This window comes from Podarcis filfolensis, assembly GCF_964270895.1.
Source record: "Podarcis filfolensis genome assembly, chromosome: 3".
In the NCBI taxonomy this organism is placed as follows: domain Eukaryota; kingdom Metazoa; phylum Chordata; class Lepidosauria; order Squamata; family Lacertidae; genus Podarcis; species Podarcis filfolensis.
This window is the reverse complement of record NC_139606.1, coordinates 82,811,042-82,838,961: the sequence shown is the minus strand read 5'-3', so window position 1 is coordinate 82,838,961 and position 27,920 is coordinate 82,811,042. Positions and strand designations below refer to the sequence as shown.

Here is a 27,920-nt window from a genome sequence, read left to right as displayed (position 1 = left end):
GTAGATCAAAGCAACTCCTGCCTACAGTACAACAACAGCTCATTGGATTGTGGATGAAGTATGAAAAATCTATTTACCTAGGTGTGGGTCCCTATCAATACTGTCTCTAGAGTATGGAGTGGAAATTTTCTGACATGAAGGCTTCAACAGGTCTCTCCACTTTGCCCCTGAGGGCAAAGCCGCACCCACCTGCCCTACACCTGATGTCACAGCAAATGGCTGATAAGAGCCAGACTTGGCTGAAAGGGTGTTGGAAGGCAGTGCCAATGGCTGACTTCTTCAGACGCTCCACTCAAAGGTGCTATCTAACCCTCCGCTTTGAGCAGGGCTTCTGTCAGATCTTCAGAAGTTCCTCTTCTAAGAGCTATGAAAGGGGCTTCGGAAGACTCCCGATGGCAAAAGAAAAGGCCGCTTGATGTTATTGCAGTGTCAAGTGATTGACAGGTGGGCAGCAGCACCCACCTTTCAAACCTGGCCTGAGGTCACCACAGTCTAGTTTGCTGGACTAGAGATGTTCCCCACTACTGCTGCACAGCAAGAACTGCAATTATATATTTTGCTTTCAGCAGGGAGCGTGAGGCAGTTCACATGCAACAGAACCACATAATGGATTAAAAAAATATGATTAGGTGTGCTTCTATCCCATTATTTATTTTTTAAAAAAACCTTTGCTTCTGAATGTTGCAATATTATTCACCTTTTTGTACTTAGAAGTCACCTGGAACAGGGGGTACAAATGTTTGAAATAAATAAAGTACCAGATATGCTGCCTCTAAGGAACTGTCTGTGAATGCTTCCCATCTTCAACCCATTTGGGCCTTGTGGCCAAGAAGAAACATGGCCAGGCTGGAAGTTGGCTGAAAGGATGGGGATGGAAATATAGGCCTCTCCAACCCTTATCAGGAGACTCAGGTGGACAGCAAAAGGCGAAGAAACAGCCATACAGTTGGGAACTGTTACCAATTATTGGGGAAGGAAAGCTAAATGAAAGAGATAAGTATTCCAGACTCTGAGTAATGGAGGAGACTGTGAGTTATGGATTGCCACAGCTCTGATAGAGTGCGAGGAGGGAGAGAAGAAGAGAAATCAAGTGTATATTGAATGAAGTGGCCAACCAATATAATTTGAAACTTAAGGATCCTGATGAGAAAAGACTGGGACTTCCTCTAGTGATAACAGCCAGCTCAACTCAAAAACCCTGAGAAAGACTAGGGGTATGTGTCAGGGAACTGACATCGGAGCCAGAAGTGGAGGCAAGGCTCCCAAGCGATGCCGGAGAAGGGCCCAGCAGGGAGAGAGGGGACTCATCGGCTGGGGAAGGAAATCAGCGTAACATCAGGGATAAAGGGGGGCGGATGGGGGAATCGGAGAGGGGGCTCCAGGACTCTTCGCCGGAGACCAGTGGGGAGAGCACAGGTCCTCCGCTACCCACACCCACCCTGCGCAGAAGACTTCCGCGCAGGGAAAGTAGGCGTAGACTTGGCGTCAAAGAACTTCTTTGCTGGAAGAAGTTCAAGAAACGCCCACTGACGGATTCTGCTAGCGACTGAAACAGCCACGAAGTGAAGGGCTGTCCAGCCAGGAAAAGGTTTAACCAGGCAACCTAGCCAGGAGTGGCGGCAACTTACGCACGAGCAACCCCATATAACCATTACAGGTATGGAAGGAACGTAGGCTGCTGAAAGTTAAGTTGGACCTCTTTTGAAGCAGCAACAATAATAATTACCCATCCTTCACTGTTTCCCCTGGCCTTTTGTTCAAATGCAGGCGTTCGATACAAAAAAAAGTCATTGGGTTCATCAAAACATCACCAATCTTGATCTGGATTTTTGTGTGCTGACAGACCAACATGGTTACTGGGAATCTGAGGTACAATGCGCACAATGAAGTGGTGACTCATGACTCACTTTAAAAAGAGCTGTATGGATGCTGATGCTTCAAGGTATCTTGAAACGTCTCATATTTAAGTAGATATCAGATGAATGTATGACAACCATCTAACCAGCCTGCAGATTTAGGAATCCACATGTAGGCTGAGAAGATGCCTGCTCACACATACACACAACAGTGTATATGATGTTAGAGGAGCTAGGATCAAACATCAATCTTGGCTTTACTGAAAAACTCTCTTTCTGTAATTAATTTTTTTGCATAAACCAAGAGGATGCTTACGGTGTTGGCAAATATAATTGGAGGCTTCTAACCAAAAGCACCTGAGGACTAGAAACTTGCCTTTTATTTTTCCACAACTTCCTGAAGTACAGTGAAGGTTAGAGACTTAGTACAAAAAGTAAGATGCTTTGAGAAGGTTCTTCCCCCATGGCCAATTTCTGCATCAATGAATTGACAAATAATATGATCAGTATTAACACTAGCAATAAGTATAATGGCTGACGACAGGCAATACATCACTCAAGGGCAGCAAAAGTTTCCTTGAAATTTCCTTCACTGAGCGACAGAAGGAGCACTGATGCACTTGTATTCAAATAATCAGCCACTAGATGGCACAGTAGTAATAACTTTCAGAGGGGCAGCCATGCTAGCCATTTGCAGACAAAACGAGTATAGTGGCACCTTAAAGTCTACACAATGTATTTTGGAATAAGCTTCTCTAGACTTCTTTCAGTATACATGTTCCCTACATGAAGAATTTGCCCAAAATAAGAGCTTCATTACTTCAGGACACACAAATAAAACTGGGTATGAAAAATACCATATATACAAGCCTACACTTCTGCTACAAGTGGCTATTATTGTCCGTTTTCTCCCCATTATTATGTCAAATGCAGTATTCAGTAAAAGCTTTAGTAGGCATAGGAACAAAGCAATTCATAAAGCCAACCTCTTAATCGAGCCTTTCTGGTTTCATAATTTGAAAACAGCTAGAATAGAAATCAAGGAAACCAGAATGCACTCATTCAGTTCACTTGGGGGAGAATTGCTGTATTTTCTCCAGTCATGAAATGGTGCACAAAGCAAAATACAAAGATAGATGGGAATTCTTATGGATATAAAGAAGCTTCTAAATACTGTAACATTTTTCTCTATTTCAATCATGAGAAGAATACTTCTTTGATAAATGTGCTCATTAAGGTGGTATCATACCAAAAGCTGGGAAGCTAGCCACATTTTCAGCTTCCCCCAAGTCACCCACCATCAGCCCCCAAAGCCTGTCGAACTGATCCCAGAAACAACTTTGAACTCTGAACAGCTTTTGGACATGTATTTGAACTTGTCAAAATACCAAGTAATCTCTGTCACTGAACACCACTCCTGGTCAGTGGGGATTGAGCATGTAAAGCAATTTGTCCAAGATAATTTTGTCAGGCAATTACTCCAAGTGTAACACTTAACTTGCTAGATTAGATTGCTTTCCCATACAACTGTTAGGAATGTGACTACATGCCACACACAAACTGAAGATGGCACTTTAGACAAACAGCATAGTGCATGGATGAGAAGAATACTTCTTTGATAAATGTGCTCATTAAGGTAGTATCTCCTCAGGGCCACATTCTCTTCTGGCCACTTGCTAGCGATGGTTGGAGCAACATATGTACATTTTACTTTTGTACAGCAGGCTAGTTTTAAAAAACTTGCACACCCCTCAGTGCTGCTGCTGCTGACCTTTAAAGCCCTAAACGGCCTCGGACCAGTATACCTGCAAGAGCGTCTCTACCCCCATCGTTCTGCCCAGACACCTTCTGGTGGTTCTCTCCCTGCGAGAAGTGAGGTTACAGGGAATCAGGCAGAGGGCCTTCTTAGTAGTGGCACCCGCCATGTGGAATGCCCTCCCATCAGATGTCAAGGAAATAAACAACTATCTGACTTTTAGAAAACATCTGAAGGCAGCCCTGTTTAGGAAAGTTTTTAATGTTTGATGTTTTATTGTGTTTTTAATATTCTGTTGGAAGCTGCCCAGAGTGGCTGGGGAGGCCCGGCCAAATGGGCAGGGTATCAGTAATAAATGATGATGATGATGATTGTCCTCCTCCATCCCAACAAGCAAGAGGCATTGTCAGTGCTCAAGGGCACATTCCAGCCAGGCAAAAACATTGAGGTGCGAAGCAGGGTCAGGGAAGGGGCTGCCTGGGGAAGAGTTCAAAGAACCAGACAGAGGGGCTTGCTTGGAGGGCCACAATTTCACACACAGGACTGAGGTTCCCAACACCTGATAGAGAGCCATGAACAGTTTGCGATGCAAATGAAAAGTGATTTAAGAAATACTTTTGCATAATTTATACAGATCCCTCCACACAACTGTGAAACTTAATCACCCAGGATTTCCAGCTGTGCACAAGGGCCTGTGTGTGTTCAACAATATGGGCACAGAAGGCATTTTCAGACCATCCCATGAACAAGAGGAGACTGACGGAGGCGGGACCACCAAGGCCCAATCTGGCTGCTCCTTCTACTATGTGCAGAGGGAGAAGTGATTAAACAATCTTTAAACACAATGCAAGTGGAGATAGGTAAGTTTCTTACTGATGAAAAAGCAAGCAGCTCCTCTTCTGTGAGCTTATGAACCGGGTTGTTCTTCTGAAAGTCTATGCTGCATAGAAGGGGAAAAAATCACATTCTGAGCCTTACTGTTTTTTGCATTTTATATCGTTAATCACATCAGGCAACTTTGGATGAGGATTTTGGGTACAAATCAGCTAAAATAAAATTATTGCTAATCAATTAAATACATTAAGTTGTCTGACAATTACAATACAATATTAAAAATACAATACACAATAGTCAACAACATTTTCAGCTGGATTTAACATATAATTAAGATGTCCAGCTGAAGAAAAAGGAGAGATGCCCAGAGAATAACCTCCAAAGAGGGATTAATGAAATTAATCCAACACCTGCCAATCAGTCAAATTTTACTGTCTGTTAAATATAAACACTCTGAAATTCATTTTCAAAACTTGTGAGGCAGCTATAAATATCACGTACAAAACTTTCAGATTATCAGATCAGATATATTTTATAATACACCAAGTTGTTAAAGCGAAAGAGCAGTCAAATCACATGAAATTCAATGTCACTCTAAGCAGAACATTTCATCAGCACAAACATTTCTGCTTTCTAGATGGTATAATCTTCCTTCTCTTCTCCCAAGCAGATTTGGGGGAGAAGTTCCATTGCACTATGGGACTCACTGCATTGACTTCCAATAGCTCCACAACTGAGTTTAACCTGGCCCCTAGTCTCCTGCTTTGTGTGAAGAAGGTACAAATAGAAGGAACCTTCAACCAGCCCTACAGGGGAGTGCATGTGTGGATCTAACCTCATCCCCAAAAGTACTTCACCAACAAGTTTTTATGGAATAATCATTTTCCTGCAGCCATACACTTGAGAGAGTGACGAAGTGGAACCAACAGATATCATCTTACCAAATTCCAAGGATAACAGCAAGCTCTTCTGCACATAAGTCAGGCATCTGGTTCTGATGAGATTCTGCAAACTTTATTTCATTTAACACTGTGTCATCATTTAAATCATAATTCTGTTGGGAGAAAAAATCACACAAGTGATCATTCACATTAAAATTGCTCAGCTATTTGAAAGTTACAATAAAAAAACCCTTAACAGGAGCATTGGTGTTGAACTCTGCCAAAAATATAAATTCTCATATTGACTTATCAGTAAAAAGAAAAGTATTCTCTTTCCTAGTAGAAAAACAACTGTATTGAAGATGATTTTTTTTAATAATGCAGGACAACTGACGGAGCTGTAGAACCATGAATGGAAAACAGAATTAACACACACAGGTTCTGCAATGGTTACTAAAGGGTTTTTCAGTAAAGCCGATGTGGAAAATTATCCATGAAAATATAAAGTTAAAAAACCACTGTGCTAGACTGATTAATATTATTGATATCTACTGACTTAGCTTTTAAATGTACATGTACACCAAGTGGCATTTTTTAATCCTGTCACACTGGACCCTAGTTAATGGCTTGCTGTGAATGTGGCAATCTGGGCTGCTTTGCTCCTCTTTGCAAGCATGTGAAGGAAACAACAACCCCCAGTTTATCATCTAATCAGAAATCTATGAACAAACCTTAAGAGACAGATCACATCTGGAGCAAAACAAACCAGTATCCCTTGTTCGGACTTAATGCTAAGACATGCGGAAGGGTGGAGGAACACATGGGCCATAGAGCAGAGAGCTGCATGTCTACCTCAGCATGCTGCTCCAGGTTGCAATACAAGCTGCTGTGAACTTTCCCTGTACTCTGTATGGCCTACACAGAAGTTATTGGAGACAGCGCTAAGGCAAACATTCCGCCAGCACAAAGATTTATTCCTGTACAATGAAACATTCTCTCCCTCTCCTCCCTGCATGCACCCCTAAATTTGTTCTGGGTTTGCCCGCAACCCTCCAAAGCAGGTTTGAAGATGGTGCAACAGCATGAGAATATCACTGCACTAGCAGCAATGCTTGCATGCAGAGACGAAGCAACCTGCTTCGACACCGGGAGCGGCGCACATCCCGGGAGGCGTGGTGCGCCGTCTGTGGCGGGCATGGCGTGTGTTGGGGGGGCACAGCAAGCACCCTAGGAGGTGCCGCCGATTGGGCGTCGGCATTTTGTCACCCCCCCTTTGGAATGGCACCCAGGGCGGCCGCCTCACCCCCACCCCAGAACACCCCCTGCTTACATGCATGCAACTATTTCATTGAATACTGCCCTAGAATAGCAACGGCTGTTCATTGAAAACTGCTGCTGTGAACAACAAATCCATGGTAACACAGGATACTGTTTCCACATCTTGCCACAGTAGCCTGAATCTAGTTTGAGTCACTGCTAGTGAAAGGCAAACAACCATACAGACAATGCACCAGCCCAAACACAACCCTCTTGAACAGGAAACTGCCTCTGTAAACAAACAAGTGAGCACACATGCATGTTGGCACTCTCCCATACTCCTCTCTGATTTAAGGTGGCAGCAGTTTCTAAGGATGTTGCGCCAAATATATATTTGAAACCACACAGAAGATGAAAGCATTTTTGTGTGTGTGTATCATTAGGCTCCAGGAAAGTTCTTGCTAAAATGGCCACAGCTTTGTGGATTTATCCACCACACTAAGTACATACATACATACATACATACTGTATATAGAAAATCTGTCATTACCATTTTACAGCACACATTGAGATAAGATTTATACATTATAAAAGAAATGCTACTATAACTGTACCTTTCATACACATTATGCAGTCTTAATTTCTATCAGCCTTCAAAATCCCCCTTATTCTTTTTTTTATAAGACATATACAGGCAAGCATGGCAATCTACTTATGTTGAACAACACATTACATTTCAAAAGAAAAATTCCTATACCTTTGTTAAATCTTCAAGGGGGGAAGGTGCTGGACTAAGCTCACGGTGAGGAAGGAGGATGCCATCTTCCCTTTGAACATCTAATATGAGCTGTGCTACATATTTTTCCTGAAATCTTGTCCTTTTTCCCAGGGCACCTGCAGAAAGTTAGACATCAAGAGGAAACAGAAATTCCAGTTACATAGATCGAAGTTACACTTTAAGAGACACATATACATATTTCACGGCGTATGAGGATATGTTCCCAAGGCACAAGATGTGGTATCCTTGCCGACAGATTATGCAGGTCTAAGTCTGGTCAGTGGCTGGAAGGGAAATGGACTAGAAACAGCATGTATGCCATCCTGAGTTCCCTACAGAGCAAAGGACGGGTATAAATGTCATAGTAGATAAATAAAATTTACAACAAAGCACAAATACGTATTAATAAACAGTGGCTTTTTTCCAATATAAGCTGTACTGTTAATTAGCTAAATAAATAACTGAACACACTTGATAAGTATATTTCACAATTAAAGCTGATTACTGTTAGAAGGACACACTGCTACACTGAGGGTGTCTCTCGTTTAGCATGATATTTCATGATATCTGGGGAAAGAGGAGGCACTAATCTGTGGTAGTTACAGACTTCCCAGAGGCAGGTTCCAGGAAGCAGTACTCAGGAAACCTGCGGCCTTCCAGGTGTTGTTGGTCTATAGTTCCCATTGATCCTGTCCACTGGCCATGCTGGCTGGGGTTGATGGGATTTGGAGTCCTACAACATCTGCAAGGCCATAGGTTCCATCCCTACCTTATGGGGTCCAATATGGTTTCATTTTCTCTTCTACCCCATTTAGCACTACATGAAACCACTGGGAGAGATTGTCAGGCAACTGGAATGTGCTCTCCTCAATTATACTGCCTTAGGGACTTATAAGCAGCAGTCTTGGATAATATATTGACTGCAGCAACAGTTTCCAGAGATTCTGATAGTGGCCAGATAGAATCAGAGCCTTGACAGTTCAGATTTTAAATAAAATACAGAATTATGTATGTGGAGCTGTAACATATATAGTAATTAGAATTAAATTATAATAAAACAATTAGGAATAATTATTCCACCAAAATGTATTCAAACTGGAATTACAATTTCACAAACATAGCTAAGTACAAAATTAGTAAGTCGTTTATAATATTTAATCATACTAGAGAAACTAAGCAAAGCACTTGGGGGGCTATTTTTACCATGCAGTTTCAAAGAGATGCTATAGTTTTGGCCACTTTATAAGGCAAGCTTCTCTAATTATAGCACGGTGGCACCACTAAATTATGGATCATCGCTACTCCAGCTTGAGCCCTGTTGAGTACAGATTTATAGCTAACTCATAAAATATTCAGTCTGACAATGCTCATTTAAAACCCAAACAGAATGGAAACAGAAAATACTTTTCTCCTTTCCATTGGCAGAAAAATATGCTTTTGAAAAACACTAAATTTGTGTTCATTCAAGTTACAGCAAGTCAGACCACAAAGCCTCAAAAGCAGCTGTTTACCTCTCTAGTAAATCAGCATGTAAACCGGGTCAAAACAAAATCTATCAGCTCTTAACATATTGCATTAACATATTCTACTGTTACGAATTTGGATGCCACCACTCTCCCTACTGATGGGTCCAAACTCAGCTGAAAGAAATCCCTTCAGACTTGCCTGGACTTAGTTTTGCTTTTTACTGACATGACGCCACTGTGATAAAATACAGCCTTTCCCCTTCACCCTCAGCACTAAAGCACTTACGAGAGACCTTCATTAGCTCACACAGAGGCCACAGCAACAGATCTTCTCTTTGACATTGGCAAGTCCCACTTAACCTCACTAATCTGGGTACTGACACCCAAATAACCTATTCCTTCACTCTGACCATAAATAAATGCATAAATAAATTTTATGCTACTGATTTAAACAGAGTGTACTGCATTTAAGGGCAGACTGTCATGATATATTTTTGGACCACAATAACAATGTGAAATGTCCTAAAAAATGTGTTAACAGGAGCTTCCACTGAGCAGGCTTCTTTCTAGCCAAGAACACCCAATGTTGCCTTCACGGTGCATAAAGGAGCAGTACTACTGAAATGTTACTCATGATTATCCAACGGAAGGCCAACTAGAGGTGACATAAAATGCATATTTGCATTTTAAAAAACAAGCATGTTAATGTAAATATGATCTGGGAAGACTTAATTATTGAGATCACATGTGGAATGGCAATTTAACCTTCCCCCCCCCCCTGCAATGGTCCTCTGAAGCTGCTCCTTCATTGGGAGAAAATTCCCCATTAACACCATCAGTCACTAATTTACATTACAAAAAAAATGTATACCTCAAATGCCAAGATGCATTTGGTGCCACATCCAGTTTGGCCCCAACTTTCAATGGCTCTTGACCAACCTGAACCAGTTCCAAACTTTAGAAGTACCCAGAAATATAACAACTGTTGGTTTTCAATGTATGTTTATTAGGCTCTAAACTGACACAGAATAAATCAGCTTTGGACTGTGCAAGAGCTGTACCGTGTTAACTTAGCTTATGGCACCCTTGGGAAGTTGTGCTTAACTTGCCAATTGACATCAACACACTAAATAATTTAAAGTACAGCAGGTGCTACATGCTCTTTAAAATTAAACTGTACAATTCTTCTTCTACTCTTTTCTGGCACGAATTCACAGGAAACTTCCGTGAGGACAATTATATTAAGACAAATGTCCTTGTAGTTGAAAACTCGGCAAGTTTAAATCAATCAGAGTTGATTATTTGTTGATTTTTTCACCCTGTTACGAGTTCCACTTGGACTCCTCATTAAGGCATGGATAAGGGCCAAGTATAGTTTGAAACCTTGATTATTTTAAATTCAACTGAAAAATAGGCATTTACTTCTAAGGCATTATCTTGCAGCATAAAACCTATGCTAACCTGAGCATGTAGTCAAACAGAACCTGGACTCTAGCTCCCTAAGACAAGCATGAATACTTACAAGTTTATCCATAGATGCAAATAAATTCATGAGTTGTGTGCAGATAGGCAGAACTAGCCCAAATAAGAGCAAAGATTAGGCGCAACAAACAGGACAGAAGAATGGCTCATGAACCAACTATATCTCAATCCTGATTTAAGTATTTATTGTAATTAATCTTGAGAATTTTATGCCCCTAGAATCACAGCTACTCCTGTCATAACATACTTGGTAGGTGCTCTCTGATGCATTTCTGAGAATATAAAGAGGTGACAGCTCTCTTAAGCAAAGTCAGGCAATTGGTCTATCTAGGCCAGTTCAGTTTATCCTTACTGACATGGTTCTCCAAAGTCTTGCACACAAGGTCCGTTCACAGCCCTACCTCTGAAATTTTCTTAATAGAAGAAGCTGGAAATTGAACCTAAATGGAAAAATATGTGCTCTCTTGCTGAGCTATGACTCTTCTCCCCAATGGTATATAATGCTGGGTGCTCCTGATGCTGTGTGTGATAGGTGCTTCCTCAACAAGATGTGTCAGGTCAGCAGATCACTATTAGCTTTGTACATTAATAACAGGTAAAATCAGTAACTCAGCGTTGCCTCTTGGTCAAGCTTACACTCCTAAAGGAATGAGAAGCCAACACTTTCTTGTTGCAAAAAGCACCATTATGTTTTTTTTATTGTACTGCTGTACCTTGCAACTGATAAACGAGTAATTTCATTCACCATTATTAAACTGCGTGCCTGTCACTTGCAAACAAAGATCCCTGTTCTCTTCAAGGATTGTACATGACATCCTCACACTTCGCGACTTACTTAGGCTCAGTGACATTAAAAGAGCAAGGCAGAGATCAAAGCAAGCAGACTCCCAACTGAGTCATGTTTATACGAACCACAGCTGTATTTCAATGTGCTAATACTTACTCTAAATGCTCCCACTCCAGTATTCCTTCTTCACCCAAAGCTTACCAGCTGCAAGTCGTAAACCCATCCCACAATATTGGCAATTCCTCCAGATCATACAGCTTTTTACAGAACATGCCAGTTAAAAGATAAAACATGAGAAGGCAGTGGGGAGTGGGGAGAGAAATAAGGCAGAGCAGAGCCAGCACCGAAACAATTAGCTGAGAAAGACAGAGAACCACCAAATAGTCAATTATCATGGAAGAATCCTAGAATTGTAGAATTGGAAGGGACCCCGCAGGTCATCTAGTCCAACCCCCTGCAATGCAGGAATCTTTTGCCCAATGTGGGTCTCAAATCCACGACCCTCAGATTAAGAGCCTGATGCTCTACCAACTGAGACAGGGGTTTATTTTTAGAGGCAATGAATGGTGAGATAGTTCATGCACCAAGTTCCTAAAGACTGACCACATTTGTGAACTGAAGAGGGGATTTCTGTCCATTTCCCACTTCCCTCTGTGCCAGCAACCAGTATTCAAGGAAACATATGCAATCTAATGAACAGGCATCCTACGCAGAAAAGTAAAAGAAGCACGAAGTTCAGAAAAGGGCAATCAAAACGATCAAGGGGTTGGAGCTACTCCTCCATGACGTAAGGTTGCAGCATTTGGGACTGTTACTTGAGAGAAAAGGTGAAGAAGAGGTCATATGATGGAAGTTTGTAAAATCACACATGGCACGAGAAAGTGGACAAAAAGTTTCTCTCTCTCATTCACAACACTAGAACTTGGGGATATCAATGAAGATGATAGGGTAGATGAAAGGGCATACTTTCTTTCCACACAGGACACATTTAGACTATGAAACTTGCTTCCATGGGAGGCAGTGATGACCACCAACTTGGAAGGTTTTAAAAGATTAGGCAAATTCATGGAGGATATGGCTACCAGTGGCTACTAGCCACAATGACCACCTCAGCTGTTAGAGGCAGTATGCACCTGTATTCCAGTTGCCGGAAATCACAGGAAGAGGGAGTGTTCTTGAGCCCTGATCCAGCATACTGCCTTGTAGGTTTCCCACAGACATCTGGTTAGCCATTGTGAGAATAGGCCAATGTGTTAGACTAGATGGGCCACTGGCCTGATCCAGCAGGTATTATAACAACAACAACAACAACAATTTATTATTTATACCCCCACCCATCTGGCTGGGCTTCCCCAGCCACTCTGGGCGGCTTCCAACAAAATATTAAAATACCGTAATGCATCAAACATTAAAAGCTTCCCTAAACATACTTCTTATGTTAGAAATTATACTTGTAGAACGAAACCAAAAATTTTAGTTGAGATTCCTGCATTGAAGGAAGGTCGGATTAGATGATCCTCGGGGTCTCTTGCAACTCTACTATTCTGTAATTTTATTCTGTGGTTCTATGATTTCATCGAAGGTAATTCCCAAATAAAGCACCACAGAAACAGGTTAGCACTCTTGAACACTTTATTATCTTCCTTTTCCAACTTTCAAGTAACAGAAAACCTAGTTAGTGTTAAATATTAATGTTCAAGAAGTAGGAAAAGAAACATACCTGTTAAATTAATCTGTAGCTTGGTTATGTCTTTGGCTGCAATAAAGTGTTCTTTGGCTTTTTTATACTCATAGTAATGCAAAAACGTGTAAGCGCACTCCAGGTGGAACTGAACAGCAAGATGCCAGCATTCGTCATCAGTAAATAAAGTTTCAATTTCAGACACTGCAAAATAAAAAAAAGGGTGTTGAGGCGACTAGGAAATGGGACTGGGAAGGAAACAAAAAATGAGAAGCAGAGGAAAAACACCTTGGACTTGCCACTCAATACAAGACAACACCAACATCAGTTTTTTAAATTTAAAGTGGCTCCTTTGTCCTCTGGGTTTTCACAAACTTTGGATAGCAATATAATAAGTAGCAGCAGTAATAGTACTCCACCGTAATAAAATTTAGAAAAGCAGGGGTGGGGGATATGCAAGAAATAAATGGAGGGCAAAGGTAAACCTGAGTTCATGGGCCATTCCCATCTCAACCATGATCAAAATGACTGGGAATCATGCCTGCAATGGGGAAAACAGTGCCAGCCTTGAAAAACAAGTCTAGGATTATTAGAAGTCAGGGACCACATGCAAGGTTATAGTCCTTTTATTATTATTATTTTTTATTGATTTTGATTCCTTATACCACATCATACATTAAAACAAACAAAAGAAACATACAAAACACAGACACTCAAAAGAAAAATACATAAAAAAGGAAAATAATGATATATAAGACAAAAAAAAAGAAAAAAAAGCATTACCTAACATAAGACATCAACAAATTAACTTACATTAACTAAATAACTGAATCACACAACAATAATTGACTTCCCTTCAGCTCGGTTTCGGAATGTGTTATAAAATTTTTCTATCTGCAGTTTCATTTCCTCGAAAAACTCTTTGCGTCACAAGCGTTATATCGCGCCTACTGTGATTTTTAGATTTTTTACCTCTGTTTCAATGTATGTCATAAATTTATTCCATTCGTTATTAAACTTTATGCCTTTTTGGTTTCTTATTTTCTGTGTCATTTTTGCCAATTCTAAATAGTCAAATAGTTTGGATTGCCACTCGTTTATAGTTGGGATTTTTGATGTCTTCCAATTTTACGCTATTGGAGTTCTGGCAGCCACTGTTGCGTATTGAAAAAGTGTTTGATCTTCCTTTTTTATTTCCTCACCAATTATCCCCAGAAGGAAGGCCTCTGGTTCTTTTGTGAAGGTACATTTGAAAAAAATTTTTAGTTCATTGTAAATAGATTCCCAGAATTTCCTAATTACCTCACACGACCACGACATATGATAAAAATCGCCCTCCTTGATCTTACATTTCCAGCATAATTTATCACCAGTTTTATATATTTTTTCCAATTTTACGGGCGTTACATACCACCTGTACATCATTTTATACATATTCTCCCTGAGTGTTGTACATGCCGAGAATCTCATACCTTTATTCCATAATGCCTTCCATTTATCAAACTCTATGTTATATCCAAAGTCCATTGCCCATCTCACCATTACCTCCTTTACTTCTTCATCTTTGTTGTCCCATTCAAGCAACTGGCTGTACATTTTCGATAGGAGTTTTGTTTTACTTTCTAATATTTCAATCTGGAATCTAGATTTTTTCTCACTCATCCCATTCTTTTTATCTTCAGTCCAAATAGAATTAATTTGGTGAAATTGGATCCAACCTGTCAATTTGTTCTTTATTTCCTCATATGGCCTAATCCTCCAACCGATCTCTGTTTTTACTAGCAAGTCTTCGTAGGTCCATCTTTCTCCTTCGATGTTTGTTTGTTTTTATTGTTCAAATATCAGTTGGTGATAACCACCTAGGGGTATTTTGTTCCAGTAATTTTTTGTTTCTTTCCCACACTTCTAGTAGTGGCCCTCTAAAAATGTGGTTAGAAAATCCTTTGTGGACCTTTCCCTTATTACGCCATAGGTAAGCGTGCCAACCAAATCTTATATTAAATCCTTCTAGATCTAACAGGTCTTTATTTTTAATAACAATCCAATCCTCAACCCAACAAAGGCACGAGGCTTCATAATACAACTTTAAATTTGGAACCGCAAATCCTCCCCTATCTCTTTGATCTGTAAGTAATTTGAATCTAATTCTTGGCCTTTTTCCTTGCCAAATAAATTTAGAGAGTACTTTCTGCCAATCTTTGAATATTGAGGTTCCCCTGATTATCGGTATATTTTGGAATAAGAATAGCAATTTCAGTAGTAAACTCATCTTAATTGCCGCCATTCTTCCCGACCAAGAAAGTTTTATTCTGTTCCAAGTATCCAGGTCCTTCCTTATTTCTTTCCATGTGGTTGTGTAATTATCTTTCATCAGATTTATATTCTTCATCGTTAACCAGATTCCAAGGTATTTTACTTTTTCAGTTACTTTAATTCCAGTCTGAGATTCAAGATGGTTTTTTACCTCTTCTTTCACATTTTTAGTCATCATTTTAGTTTTTGTTCTATTTAATTTAAAGCCGGATAGTTTTCCAAATTCTTCTAGCAAATCCAACACCTTACCGACACTCTCTTTTGGATCCTCCAATGACAACATAAGATCGTCGGCATATGCTTTCAATTTATATTCTTTCACTCCAATTTTTATTCCGCGTATCTCTGAAGTTTTCCTTATCTTATTTGTGATTATTTCTAACATCATAATAAACAGAAGAGGTGACAGAGGGCACCCCTGTCTTGTACCCTTCGAAATTTCAAAGGGTTCTGTTAAGTTATTGTTAATAATTAATTTAGCACTTTGTTGTGAGTAAATTGCTTTTATTCCTTCCGTCCTTAAATGGTACCAAGCATTTCATCCAAATATCAATTTCTGAAAATACTGGATTATTTTCTAGTGCAGTTTATTAAATAAGTTGCCAAACTATTTACAAGAATGGATCGATCTCATGCATATATACATCCCAAACAGCCCCATTTTCCCATAATGAAAGCACTTTATAAAGGTTTACATTCTTAGAAGCTGGTCAAGGTTGTAGACCAGACAGAGCAGTAATATAATCCTACCACAGTAACAGAATAGTAAGTATGCAATAATGCTTTGCCTTTATATCCTGGATATTTATAGATTTGGCATCAAGAAGCTGGACTGGGGTGTGTGTGTGTGTGTGTGTGTGTGTGTGTGTGTGTTTAAGTAAAAAATTACTGCTCTGCACTTATGAATTGAATGATAGCTCTAGTAAAGATTTTCTATTTAAGAAACTGGCTGAGCTCCATGGTACATTTTTTTAAAAGAAAAAGTTACAAGATATTAGTAATAGCCGAATGATGTAATTTTTTATAAAAAGATGCTTAGCGTACCTGCCAAGTATAATTTATTTCAACATACTGCTTTCAAGTATGAAAAATCTTGGTATCAAACCAGAATATGTTGTCATATAAAGCTAATTTGTTTTATCTTCCAATTAATCTTCACAGTCATCACTAACCACATCCTATTTCAAACAGAGGTTGTTGTTAAAGCCGAAAAACATGAAGTCGTATCTTTATCTGCCCCACTGATATCAGCAACTGAGATCATAATACTTTGCTGTTATCCACAAAGCTGAGACGGGTACATTAAACAGAAAGAGAAAACACCCAAGTTTATCTATCTGCCAGCAGAACAGACCTGCACTCTCACAATGGGACTTTCCCATGCTCTCCTCCCATTGCATCTCCCTGCATGCCCCCATAATCTGCTCCAGTCAAGTTTTATCTTGCTTCCTACACAAATGATAAAGAAACTTACAAAGCTAAGAACATTTCTAGAAATCATTTACAGCTGATTGAATAAGTACCTGTCAGATTACAAGACTGTACACATCTTTTCAATTAATTCCTAATATTGCTGTAAGCTGGCTGCTATTTAAAGACAACCTTTTTAAGAAGAATAGGTAACTCAGCACATTTATGGGGAATTTGAGCTTGTATTTGAAAAGTATTTCAAGCTTTCAAGGGTTACAAAACATCCGTCCAGGAAGAACAGACGGATAAAATATACACAACCACACAAGGAGGTCACAAAGACTGCAACACTTACTGGCTTGGGATGACAGAATCATCTACATCATTACAATCATTACAGCATCTCTACTCTTGGATTGGAATGGCTAGGAGCCTGCACACCTGCTCCCAGGGCGGCCAACATCCTTTACTGCTCTGGGCGGCCAACATCTCCTTGCCAAGAGCGCAAAGGATGGGTTTAGGCACCAATATGGCTCCTTGCCAAGGACGCAAGGGAGCCTAGATATGCCTCTGTTCCAGCTGGTTACTGTGGGAAATAGTATGCTGAAATATATGAATCTTTGGTTTCATCAAGCAGGGTTCTTGTGTTCAATGGGATTTTATTCTAATTAATCAATAACACTACCATCCCCCCTTTTATGAAAACAGTTAAGGTTGCTAGAGATCATTTTGTTTTTATTTCTTCATCCTGCATATACTTACATATACATATACTTGAACAAGGTGTGACTTACTTCCAAATCAAAATGGACCAATATCCATAAAAACTGTGTGGTAACCACTGTGCAGCACTGCCTGCAGTGAGGTTAAATGCCATTGGATGAACATGTAATTAATCTTTTCTTTAAAGAATCTTCTTTCTATTTCTACAATTACTATGTTAATAATAGCCTTCCTTGTCAGGCTGCTTCAGGATGAAGGAGAACATTGCTTTATATTGCTCACTGAAAACAACTTTCCAATTAGTTATACACTGATGTTTAGGGGATTAATTGAATCCATTAAAATCACGCCATGTAAAATGCAAATTTAATTGAATACAGAAGGTGCATAGATCCTAGTAACGCTCAACCTGACTTTTTTTTTAATGCCATTTTTACATGTGTTTAGAGCAGGGATCATCAGATCCTCCAGAGGAGATTATGCATGGGGAGGGAAGGAGGAGGAGGAGGAGGAGGAGGGGAATTCCCCTTGGCAGATCTTTCCACATGCAGTGTTGAATATAATCCTAAAGTATAGTGTGACATCAAAATACAGCCAGTGAGCAAATGTCTTACAAATCAATAGCAGGGTGCATTGAAATTCATTTGTTTTCATAGTTCTCTCAGGTTATGAGAGAAGTTCTAAAAAATAGTTCACATGAAACTTTTTATGATTGGCTTTCTGGACTAAGCAATCAAACAAACACACAAATAATCCCAAATATAAGAAAAGAATGGTCATCCAAATAGAATGCAACGTGTGATTCTCCCACTAATATCCAATGTCAATTTTAAGTATACCTTGCTGTATACAGGCCTGGGCAATATCAAAGAGTTCAGGTGATCTTTCTTCTAACAACTGCTGATGGATATTCACACACCGTAGAGTCCACCAAGGCAATGTCTAAAAACGGCAACGAAGAATATTGTAAACATTAAATCCACTTGGTTTCAAATCCCCACGTCTCTATTTTATTAAGAGCGCATTCACATGTCAATTGTACCTTATCACACAGCCAATTCATTGTAACAGTGAGATCATCTGACCTGGGAAAATATATTCTACAAAGTTCACGGGGTTCATATTCCTAGAAAGGGAACTTGTACAGTGGGATGGGAAGGAAAGGGTGCAATTCAGTGGTAGATGATATACAAAAGGACCTAAGGAAGGCTATGAATGACTCCTGTCTGAAACCTCAGGAAGCCAATGCCAGTCAGCACAGACGTAGAAAAACTAATAATCTGAATCGATCTAAGGCAGTTTCCTATGAGAATCTAGTTCAAGAATGGAAACTGTAGAGAAAGAAACAACAATATAGCTAGTATAGGAAAACGGAGGCCCAGAGGAACGACTGAAAAATTGCAAACCTTGGAATATTCAGAAAACTGTTAATGTCACTGAAATAAGACAACAGAGGTTCTTATGGAGTAACAGAATACCATTTTTAGAGCATCTAATGGGAAATTTAGTCAGCCATCAAGTCTTGATTTTGCCACTTCTGCTCAGTGCAAGGCAATTATGATATAACACGTCTGCAATCGACATCATAAGGACTGCATGATTTGAGGGCAAAAATATCTCAAGGAACAGTCACATGCTGTTTATTAAAACTGTTCTAGAAACACCTGTCAGGATGGATATTGTATTGTCTCACACAGGACACAATGAAATATGACTTATGCTATCAAGCTGAATAAAATAAGGTACTTATTCAGGAGACACTGTTAGAGAGGTCAGCTCTTACATTTTGACACTTTGTTCAGGAACCTACAAGGCAGTTTATGTTAGACTGTAAATGCTGTTTGCCAGCCTGCAGTTAATGCTACAGACAGTTTTCCACAGGGATTGAAAAAGCAGTATTTTGTTAGCCAAAGCTTGCAATACAAAAAACATGCCTTGAGGAAAATTGTACACACAACCCAGATAAAAAACACTTGTTTTTTAAAAGTACCTTTTGGCCTCTTTTGGATGTTCACTAATATTTCAGCTTTTCATTTATCAAGCATCAACTATGTGAACACAATAAAAACAAACGACTATGTATTGCTGCCCGATATGGAATTTTTTTAAGATTGTGACTGAGCCCGATATGGATTTTTTTTAAGATTGTGACTGGTAGTTAAACAACTCCCAACACCCAGAACAACAAGGTCACAAAACCAGTTTATTATGGACAGGCCTGAAAGCAATGTGGTGCCAGGAGTCATCGGATTAGAACTCCCATCATCCCTGACCATTTGGCCATTCTGGTTTCTTCAAACCACACAATGTACAACAAGGTTTGGTGGTTCAATTCACCTGGACTGAATTATTCAAACCACAGTTTGAAAAATAGGAAACCACAAATGGAAGGTTTAAACTTCCCTTTCTCATCTGCGGAGGAGTGTACAAACTCATTCCTGCTCTTCCTCATAACACTACACCATGTTTTAGCATCGTCTGTATTAAGGCTGTAGATTTACTCTGGCTTTGGTTGGCAAGGCAAGTAAAAAGAAGTGGCTGCTAGGAAAAGGGGGGTGGGAATCCTGAACTTAAGAATGTATTAAGAGCCTTCCCGGTCCACCTAGTCCAGCATCCTGCTCTCACAGTAGCTAACCAGATGCCTGTGGGAAATTTGAAAGGAGGACCTAAGTACAACAGCACTCTCCACTCCTGTGGTCTCCAGCAACTCGCATTCGCAAGCGTTACTGCCTCCAATCATGTAGGCAGCCATTTTGGCTAGCAGCCATTGACAGTCATCTCCTTGAATATGTCTAGTTCAGCTCCTGCCTTCTGTGATGCCTGTGTCGGTGATCAGGCAGAAAATGCAAGCCCCCTGGTGTAACAGGGATCAGTTCCTCAGTGGAATATGACACAGCTGATGCCATCTCATGGGGTGTGGGTATGCGTCTGGCTCTGCCCATGTTAGTGCTAGAGCCTGGGTTCAGCACCTTTGCTGTTTGCCCTGCTGGTCTTCATGATCCTCTGTGTCAGAGTCCTGACTGCTGATAAGTAGCAAAAATATTTCCAGGGGCTTCCACTTCCTTCTCTGTGGGAATCATTCACGAGATCATGCTTTCAGAAAGTGCCCTTTGTCACTGAATATAAAATACAATATTAGGATCCACTTGAGACTGATTTTTTTTTAAGTTGTGCATAAGAAATTGAAGTTGTGCATAAGACATTGAAGTTGTGCATAAGAAACTGAAACAACAGATATACCACCGTAAGAACAAGCAATGACTGTGCATATGCTGCCAAACTGCAGTTGAGGACATAATGAACTCCATCTTATACTTCCTACCATGTAAACCCCCCTAGAGATTATTTTCAGTCGGGACTCTATTGCAGGCTGCTGGGATTTACAGACTGAAAAGATATGCTCCATGCTGTCCAATCAGAAGAAATTTGTCACTTATAATTTATAATCTGCACTTCACCAAATGGTCTTAGAGCAGGAATATATATCATTAAAGTACAGCACAGAAAAAATGCATAGACTACTGTAAAAATTATGTTTAAACAGAATCAAACAATACACTGAAAAGGCAAAGAATATTCACAGCTCAATGGCTGATTTTGTCTAAAGACATAATGTCCTGCAATTACCATAAGGGTGATATTGGTTTGCTACTGTATTTGCAGAAGTATTTCCCTTTTCTGAGCACAGACTGGAAAGAGTTTTGTTATGACTTGGTTGAAAGAAATACAGTAAAAGAATTGCATTTAAAACATTTCACCTATTCCATGGAGGCATTTATTTCCTTTATACTATTTGGTGTGACTGTTTAGAGGCCCAAGGCAAGAAATGAATGTTCATAAATGCACAATGAGTGGAACAGCAATGTGTTACCAGTGAAGGGGGAAAAATAGGTTTTAATATTGTGCATCAGGGATCCTTCACAGTACTTTGCCACAACTCACAAGTGCTCTGTCACAGCCCACAGAACTAGCCCAGCACAGGAATGTAAGACAGAGCCTCCTTCAGGCACTAGGGAGCACAGATCCAACCATCTCCAGGTTGATTGTTCACAAGGTAAAAGTACTGCAGAATGGCCTACTCAAAATGCCTACTGCCTACTCAAAATGCCAAAGCTCCCTGGGACATTATACTGCTTTATTAGTTTTAGGTTGCATTTTTGTTAACTGGTTTTCTTTTTCTTTTTACAAGTTGTACAAAATTATACATTTTTAGTATATATTAAAAAAGTAGTACTGTATTAAAAATTACAGAATTTTAAAAAAAACATTAAGCAGTTTAGAAAAACTTTTAAATGAATAAAATAGGGTTCAGAGCCTGTGACTGGACACCAGGAACAGCATCATGTAAATCATCATCAACCACTGTGTAGCCAAACTTGGGGGAAGAAGCCAGGGGCAAACTAATGAGGTTTAGAGTCACTCTGAGAAAGCACACCAAGTGGGGTCAGAGAGCCAGACAGTAAATATGAGTGGCTGCCTCAGGAACAACAAGCAAGGAAGCCTTGTTCCTGCAGCTACCACAGAAGCTACTACAGTGGTACTTCGGGTTACATACGCTTCAGATTACATACGCTTCAGGTTACAGACTCCGCTAACCCAGAAATAGTACCTCGGGTTAAGAACTTCGCTTCAGGATGAGAACAGAAATCGCGCGGCAGCGGCGCAGTGGCAGCAGGAGGCCCCATTAGCTAAAGTGGTGCTTCAGGTTAAGAACAGTTTCAGGTTAAGAATGGACCTCCAGAACGAATTAAGTATGTAACCAGAGGTACCACTGTACTGAGGATTTGCTTGCCTTTCTGCTTTCTCCCAACTTGCTCCCAGGTTACAACTCAGTACCTTCTCACTAATTTGACCCTGCATGCCATACCTTTTCACTACGCTGTGGCTTTGAACCTCCAAGCCTTAGTCCTGTCTCCCCCAGTTACTCAAGAAACGCATATGGTACAAGGAACAATATGAATAATATAAGCCCACTGATAGCTGGAAACAAGCATAAGTATTTCTTCGTGTTTTTCCCCCCTTACCTGTATGGCTTCTAGTTTATGCTTTGAATTCACTAGCACTGCTCTAGCTAGCATCAGCAAGACACTATGGGAAGTCAGGCTATAGATCGATTCACCATCTAGAACCAGCAGACTCAGCACAGCTGTAGACAATGTACTGGGCTGGAAGGAGAAAACAAGAAACTCACTTTAAGCAACTTCAAATTACTCTTCCAGAGGAAGCAAAATTTGCGTGCCGCACACACCAATTTACTTTAGCCCATTCACCTCGAAATGTTTTTATACAATACAGAAATTCAAACACAGGTGAAAGTTCACATTGCAAATGGTGCTTTGAAACCATGAATCCTTCCTCTCACCTCTCATTGTCAATAATTCCTGAACTTATACATGGCATGCTGTATGCAAATTGCCCATTAAAATCAAAGCAAAATGGATTCTTCCACTGCAGGTTTAAGGTTTCTCTCTAATGTACACCTAAGCTGAGCACCATCTCTATACATCTTTAACTTCTGTGACGATGCTGAACCATTTCTGAGGAGCAGTTTCAGCATGAGGAAAATAAAAGATCACCTGCAACAATTCTCTCCAATTTTAATTTTTACACCTAGCAAGATAAGATCAGCATGATGTGCATATCAATATTTTTCCACTAAAAGACAGTGACTATACTATTGTCCTGGGGAGTGGGGTGGTGGTGGTGGAGAGAGAAGAGAACAGTACCTCGTTGTATTGTTCTAGTAATACAGTTTGCAAAAAGTCCTGAGGTTGCAATTCAACAGGAGGCCCAGTCCAGTTGCTCTGTACAAACAACTGCAGACTCCCCACACCAAGTAGAAACACCACACTTTGCCTGCAAGACAATAAACAATTCCATTTTTATTGATACGGTCATAAATAAATAAATAAATAAATAGTAGGTAGAAATTGTCCTGTTCCTTCTATGCAAGTCTTTAGTTTAAAAGATGGAAGATGCACCAAAAAAAAATGGAATAGTTACAAATCTGCATGAAAAAATATCCATCTGAAGAACATTTAACTCAATTGTTCAAGGAAGGCTGTAAGATTTTATTTTCCTGACGTGCTTCGAGAACTGAACTGACTTATCAATTATATTTTTTTGCTGACAGATAAAAATGGTTTCCAAACTTAGCATAAGTAATGGAGGAATCCTCTACCCGTCTCCCAAACCAGAAGGAGGGCGGGAAATCTCACTCAAATTGAGAAAATAAAATTATCTCTGGATTTATCAGAGGTTGTTGCATGGCATAAGGCGATGGAACATAAAAGGCCGAAATTGCCTGTACACATTCTAAAACATGTAGGGCAGCACAGAGTCAGCTATGTTCATTCACCCAATGCACCAAACAAATCTTATTATGCACCTAACCTCTTAAAATAGGAATGCCATCAATGAGAAGCACAGTCCTGCCCCATCTGCACAGGTTGTCAGTTTAGATATGCCATGGAAAAGCAATCTGTGAATCACAACAGTTGCCAATTATAACAATCAAGACCAAGACGTAAAAATAATGAGTTTGATCCCAATAACCAGTCGCATATTTATTCCTCAGATGGGGCTAGTGCACATGACTCCACCTGGGTGAGACCCAACTGTGGCAGCCTGCTTACACAATGGAAATCTGCTTGTGCAATAGAACTTGTGGTTTCTCTCCTCCCGCATGCACAGCTTTAAAATCTGCTCTGTGGGGTCCCCAACCCTCCTGTGCAGATTCTGGGGGTGCTTGGGGAGCTGCGAGTGGGGAGAAGAGGAAGGAGAAGCCAAGTTGTGCAAGTGGATGTCCACTCAGAATACATTGGATCTCACTCATTATGTTTCCATCTGTCTCTTATTTATCTTCACAGCTCTTCATTTCTGTTTTTCTGCTTCTGTTCTCTGCCTTTGTTTATGTCTCCCTTAAATACCAGGAAGCCTTAAAAAAACAACCCACTTTGAAATCTCAACATTAAAGTTCTTAGCAATTGCAATGCAAACAGCAGCAACAACGCAAGAAGCATACTTAAGATTTGAATTAAGCAGCAGCTTGGTTTTTCATGAATACAACTGATTGCAGTAGAACTTTTTAATAAGCCCAACTATGTGCACACATACTTCTTTGTTAGACTGTTGTCACGGAGGACAAATAGAGCTGTACAGTTTTGATTCAGAATATTTCAATGTGTTCTCCCATGTGGTTGCCCACCAAGAACTAGGAAATCAGAAAAAATCAGCCCCAATATATGGCCAAAAAACCATGATATAAACACAAAAGGCTCAAGAGGCACACATAGGAAAATGGTACAAAGTGCCTCATATGTAAGTCTCGTAGTCATAGTAAATCCTTGCAGTTTTCTTACGACAGATGTCTACAGTTACTAGGGTTACTGAAAACATGTTGCAGGATTTGCAGATTTGCATTGATCCTACAAATTATTTTCATAATTCATGTTGCTTTTTCTTTTTAACCCTCTGTCTACAGGTAAGGTGAAACATGAGAGGTTAAAGCATGACAGCTCTGAAAAGAATAATAAAACTTTTGTTTTATAATTAACTCCATAATTCCATGTTCAAGGCAGGCCTCAACAATAATTGTACATTGCCTTGTGATGTGTTAACCCCTCCCCATTAATTTAGTGGGGGGGGACAATGCTTTTTGTTCTTACAGGTTTGGGGGTCAGTTCTGCCCCACTGGTATGCCTGAGAAACTGAAAAATCTGAACACTTAATATTCAAAAGACTTAACAACCCATAATTTCTGAGATAGTACACTAGGATGTGTTCAGAATAGCTGTTTTATTTTGAGATTGTTATTTTTATACCATCAAGTATGAAAAATAAATTTCTTCTTCAAATAATTATTTTTACCTTTCCATAGGATCCGTATCTGCAGAAGAACAGTCCAGATAATCTTGAATCTGCTTTTCTAAGTAGCTGGCAATGGTATCCTCTTCCGTTACTTCAGGTGTTGTGAAAATATCCTGAACTGCTTTACTTAGTAAAACGGCCTCATAATTCCCTTCCAACAACAACTGCAACAAGGACCCACTCTCTAAAATAAAACACAATGAAAGTCTTAGGAATCCTATCTTGTTTAATGTATACTCGATGCAAGCGTAACTTACTTCAAAGAGAATTAATCCTATACAATTATAGTGTTGCATTCTAAGACATCTCATATCAGAGGAAAAGAAGTTGGGATGCTTTAGAAAAATACCCATTGGCATTTACTAAATTAAAACAGCATTCATGCTGGACTCTTATGGTGTGCTTACAACAAAGATTTTAAAGAGACTGAAATTTGTAAACAAGAACCAGCTGTCCAGACATTAGGCTTCTAATCATTTGCTCTTAACCCTCCCACATTCTTTGCAAGCAGTGGTGCAGCTAGGTAATTTTAGATTCTGGACTTGATGGTCCTACAAGGCCGTCTTTCAGACAGCAATGTGTATTATATCTAAATATCGTTACTATATGCTGTCCTTCCCTGAAGACCCCGGAGTGGTTGACAACACACACACACACACACAGCATCACAGAACAGTCATTTAAAACATTGACTGATTAGGAACAACCTTTAAGACACAAAGTGGTGGGCAAAAAACCCCTCTCTGTTAAAACATGCAGCTAGCTACCAAAATCCTGGAAAAATAAATATGTTTTATGTTGGCATCTAAATATATGGGTGACAAATGAATCTTAGTTAAGAGGGAGTGCCATAGCCCAAAGGGGGGGGGGGTGCATCGTGCTCAAAGGCACTCCTTCACATACTTAGGCCCAGGATGCCAACTTTAATAGAATATTTGGAAGGGGGGGTAAGGTAAGCCCTACTCACATAATTGATCACAATATACTGTGCACTCACAACATTTGGATGGCAATGTTCATCAACTTTGGGGGCCCCTGGCCCCCTCAAATATTTTATTTTGGGAGGGGCAAAGGGACCTTGGCCCTTAGGAGTTGGCTCCTATGCAGAGTTCGCCAGCTTGAATGCAGCAGGGGACTGTAGTTTAGGACAGTAGCTACAGAACTGGATTTCACACAGAAGCCAGTGTGCAATGGGAGAAGGGAAGAGGCAGGGAAGGAGTGCTTGGGCCAAACGCTCATTCACAGGCTCATAAACCAAGGTTTCTGAAACCTAGAATGATAATCCAAACTGGGCCTCTATGTTAGAAATCCAACCTGATATCTACTGTTACCTTTAGAGACCTCTAATAACCAAAGTTAAGGAATAACTTTCTGGCACCTCTCAAGTGAGCGCCATTGCCATTCTAAAGAGAATGAGAGAGGTGCTCATGGTGGGTTCTGGCACCTCTTTTTCTAGAAAAACAGCACTGCTCAAAACACCAGTTAAAAGCAACTTGTCATGCAAGCGCATCTCATGAGGAGGTTTACAAAATATTGCACTGTTAATATGTGGCTATTGCATTCCATGTTCAGGAAAATTCTGAACTGGAAATAGTCTCTGTGGCAACAACAGTATGGAGAGGAGGACCACTAAAGGCTTTTGCGGCTTCACGGAGCCTATCTGTAACAGTCAGACAGTAAGCATGAAATAGCATGACATACTTAAGTTATAATAAAGGTTAGCAAAAACTTGGCAGATCAATCATTTGCAAAGCAACGCAGCGCCCCAGCATCCCAGGGGCAGTCTATATCATAACGAGCGACATTGGTACCCACTACTGAAGCTCAAATACGTGAAACCTCCATTTTATTTTTCGGGGGAGAGGGGAAAAAGTGACAATGAGATCTACTCATTGTTGGGGGTCAGACTCACTGCCTCTCCACGCCCCCATGACTTCTTGTCTCCTATCCATCCCGGAACACAAGCAGGCAGCACTGACAATTGCCTCTTAGATGGGTTAAGCTTGATGTCTTAGGTTCAGCCGGCTCTCACCCAGTACTATACCCTTCGCACCTCCAACGACTGCCAGGGTTGCAGCAGCAGCCCCGCGAAGAAATAACTCCAGCGACTACTCCCTTTGGGAGACACACGCGGACACGCCGCCCGCTGTTCCCACTTCCCACTCAAGGAGGTACCAGGGCAAGGGGAGGCAGGATGAAGGAAAGGGAGCCCTGCCGGCAACTGAAGCGCCGCTTTGACAGGGCTCCCACCCGGCTGCCAGGGCGAGAGGCAAGGCGCGCCTGAGGATGAGCGACGAAGGCTGCCTCTGGCTCGCCGAAGCCTTACCTTCAGCCGAAGCCGCCTCGTTCTGCTTCCACCGCGGCGACTCCGCTGCGCTGGGGAAGCCCCTCAGCAACACACGCTCCAACGCCCGCATTTTCTCAGCGCGCTCCTGCTCTACAGACGAGACGGAGGAGAAGCCGCTTCCTTTCCTTTCCTTTTTTTTTTTTTTTTTGACGCGTGGCCAATCTAACCCATGTGCACTAAGCGGCCTTAGGGAGCCGCCATGCCAGTCGCGCGAAGCAACCTGGGAGAGGTGGGCGGGGCGGTCGGTGGGAGAGAGGGCAGGAACGCATGCGCAACGACGCCGTTCGGCGTCAGGTGCTGGCGGAAAACCTCTTCCCGGGCCGGGAGATATGGAGGGAGAGGGTTGCGTGCGCACGCCGCACGTGGCAAGGAACGCGGAGCCCTGTGCGGCTCCAGCTGGCACGTGTCGGTTGCGCGGGGCGACTCTCAAGCAGCGGGTAGACGCGCGCGAGGGATGTTGGCGCGGCAACTCGAAGCAGC

The 27,920-nt window shown here is 40.8% G+C and overlaps 1 protein-coding gene across 2 annotated transcripts in view; it reads right to left on the bottom strand.

Moving 5' to 3' along the window:
- TTC27 (tetratricopeptide repeat domain 27) overlaps positions 1-27,713 on the bottom strand; it is an 88,987-nt gene extending 61,274 nt beyond the window's left edge. For both annotated transcript variants that reach the window (XR_014545664.1, XM_083604267.1), the window contains exons 1-9: positions 27,420-27,713; positions 25,094-25,277; positions 22,951-23,080; positions 22,249-22,389; positions 18,064-18,166; positions 12,818-12,982; positions 7,342-7,478; positions 5,388-5,500; positions 4,486-4,552 (exon numbers count right to left, since the gene is read on the bottom strand). Coding sequence is in view for 1 of the 2 variants with exons in the window: in XM_083604267.1 (XP_083460393.1) it covers positions 4,486-4,552; positions 5,388-5,500; positions 7,342-7,478; positions 12,818-12,982; positions 18,064-18,166; positions 22,249-22,389; positions 22,951-23,080; positions 25,094-25,277; positions 27,420-27,510 (1,131 nt within the window). In the remaining variant the exon portion in view is untranslated. The remainder of the gene's footprint in view (positions 1-4,485; positions 4,553-5,387; positions 5,501-7,341; positions 7,479-12,817; positions 12,983-18,063; positions 18,167-22,248; positions 22,390-22,950; positions 23,081-25,093; positions 25,278-27,419) is intronic.
- Between the last annotated feature and the right edge of the window lie 207 nt (positions 27,714-27,920).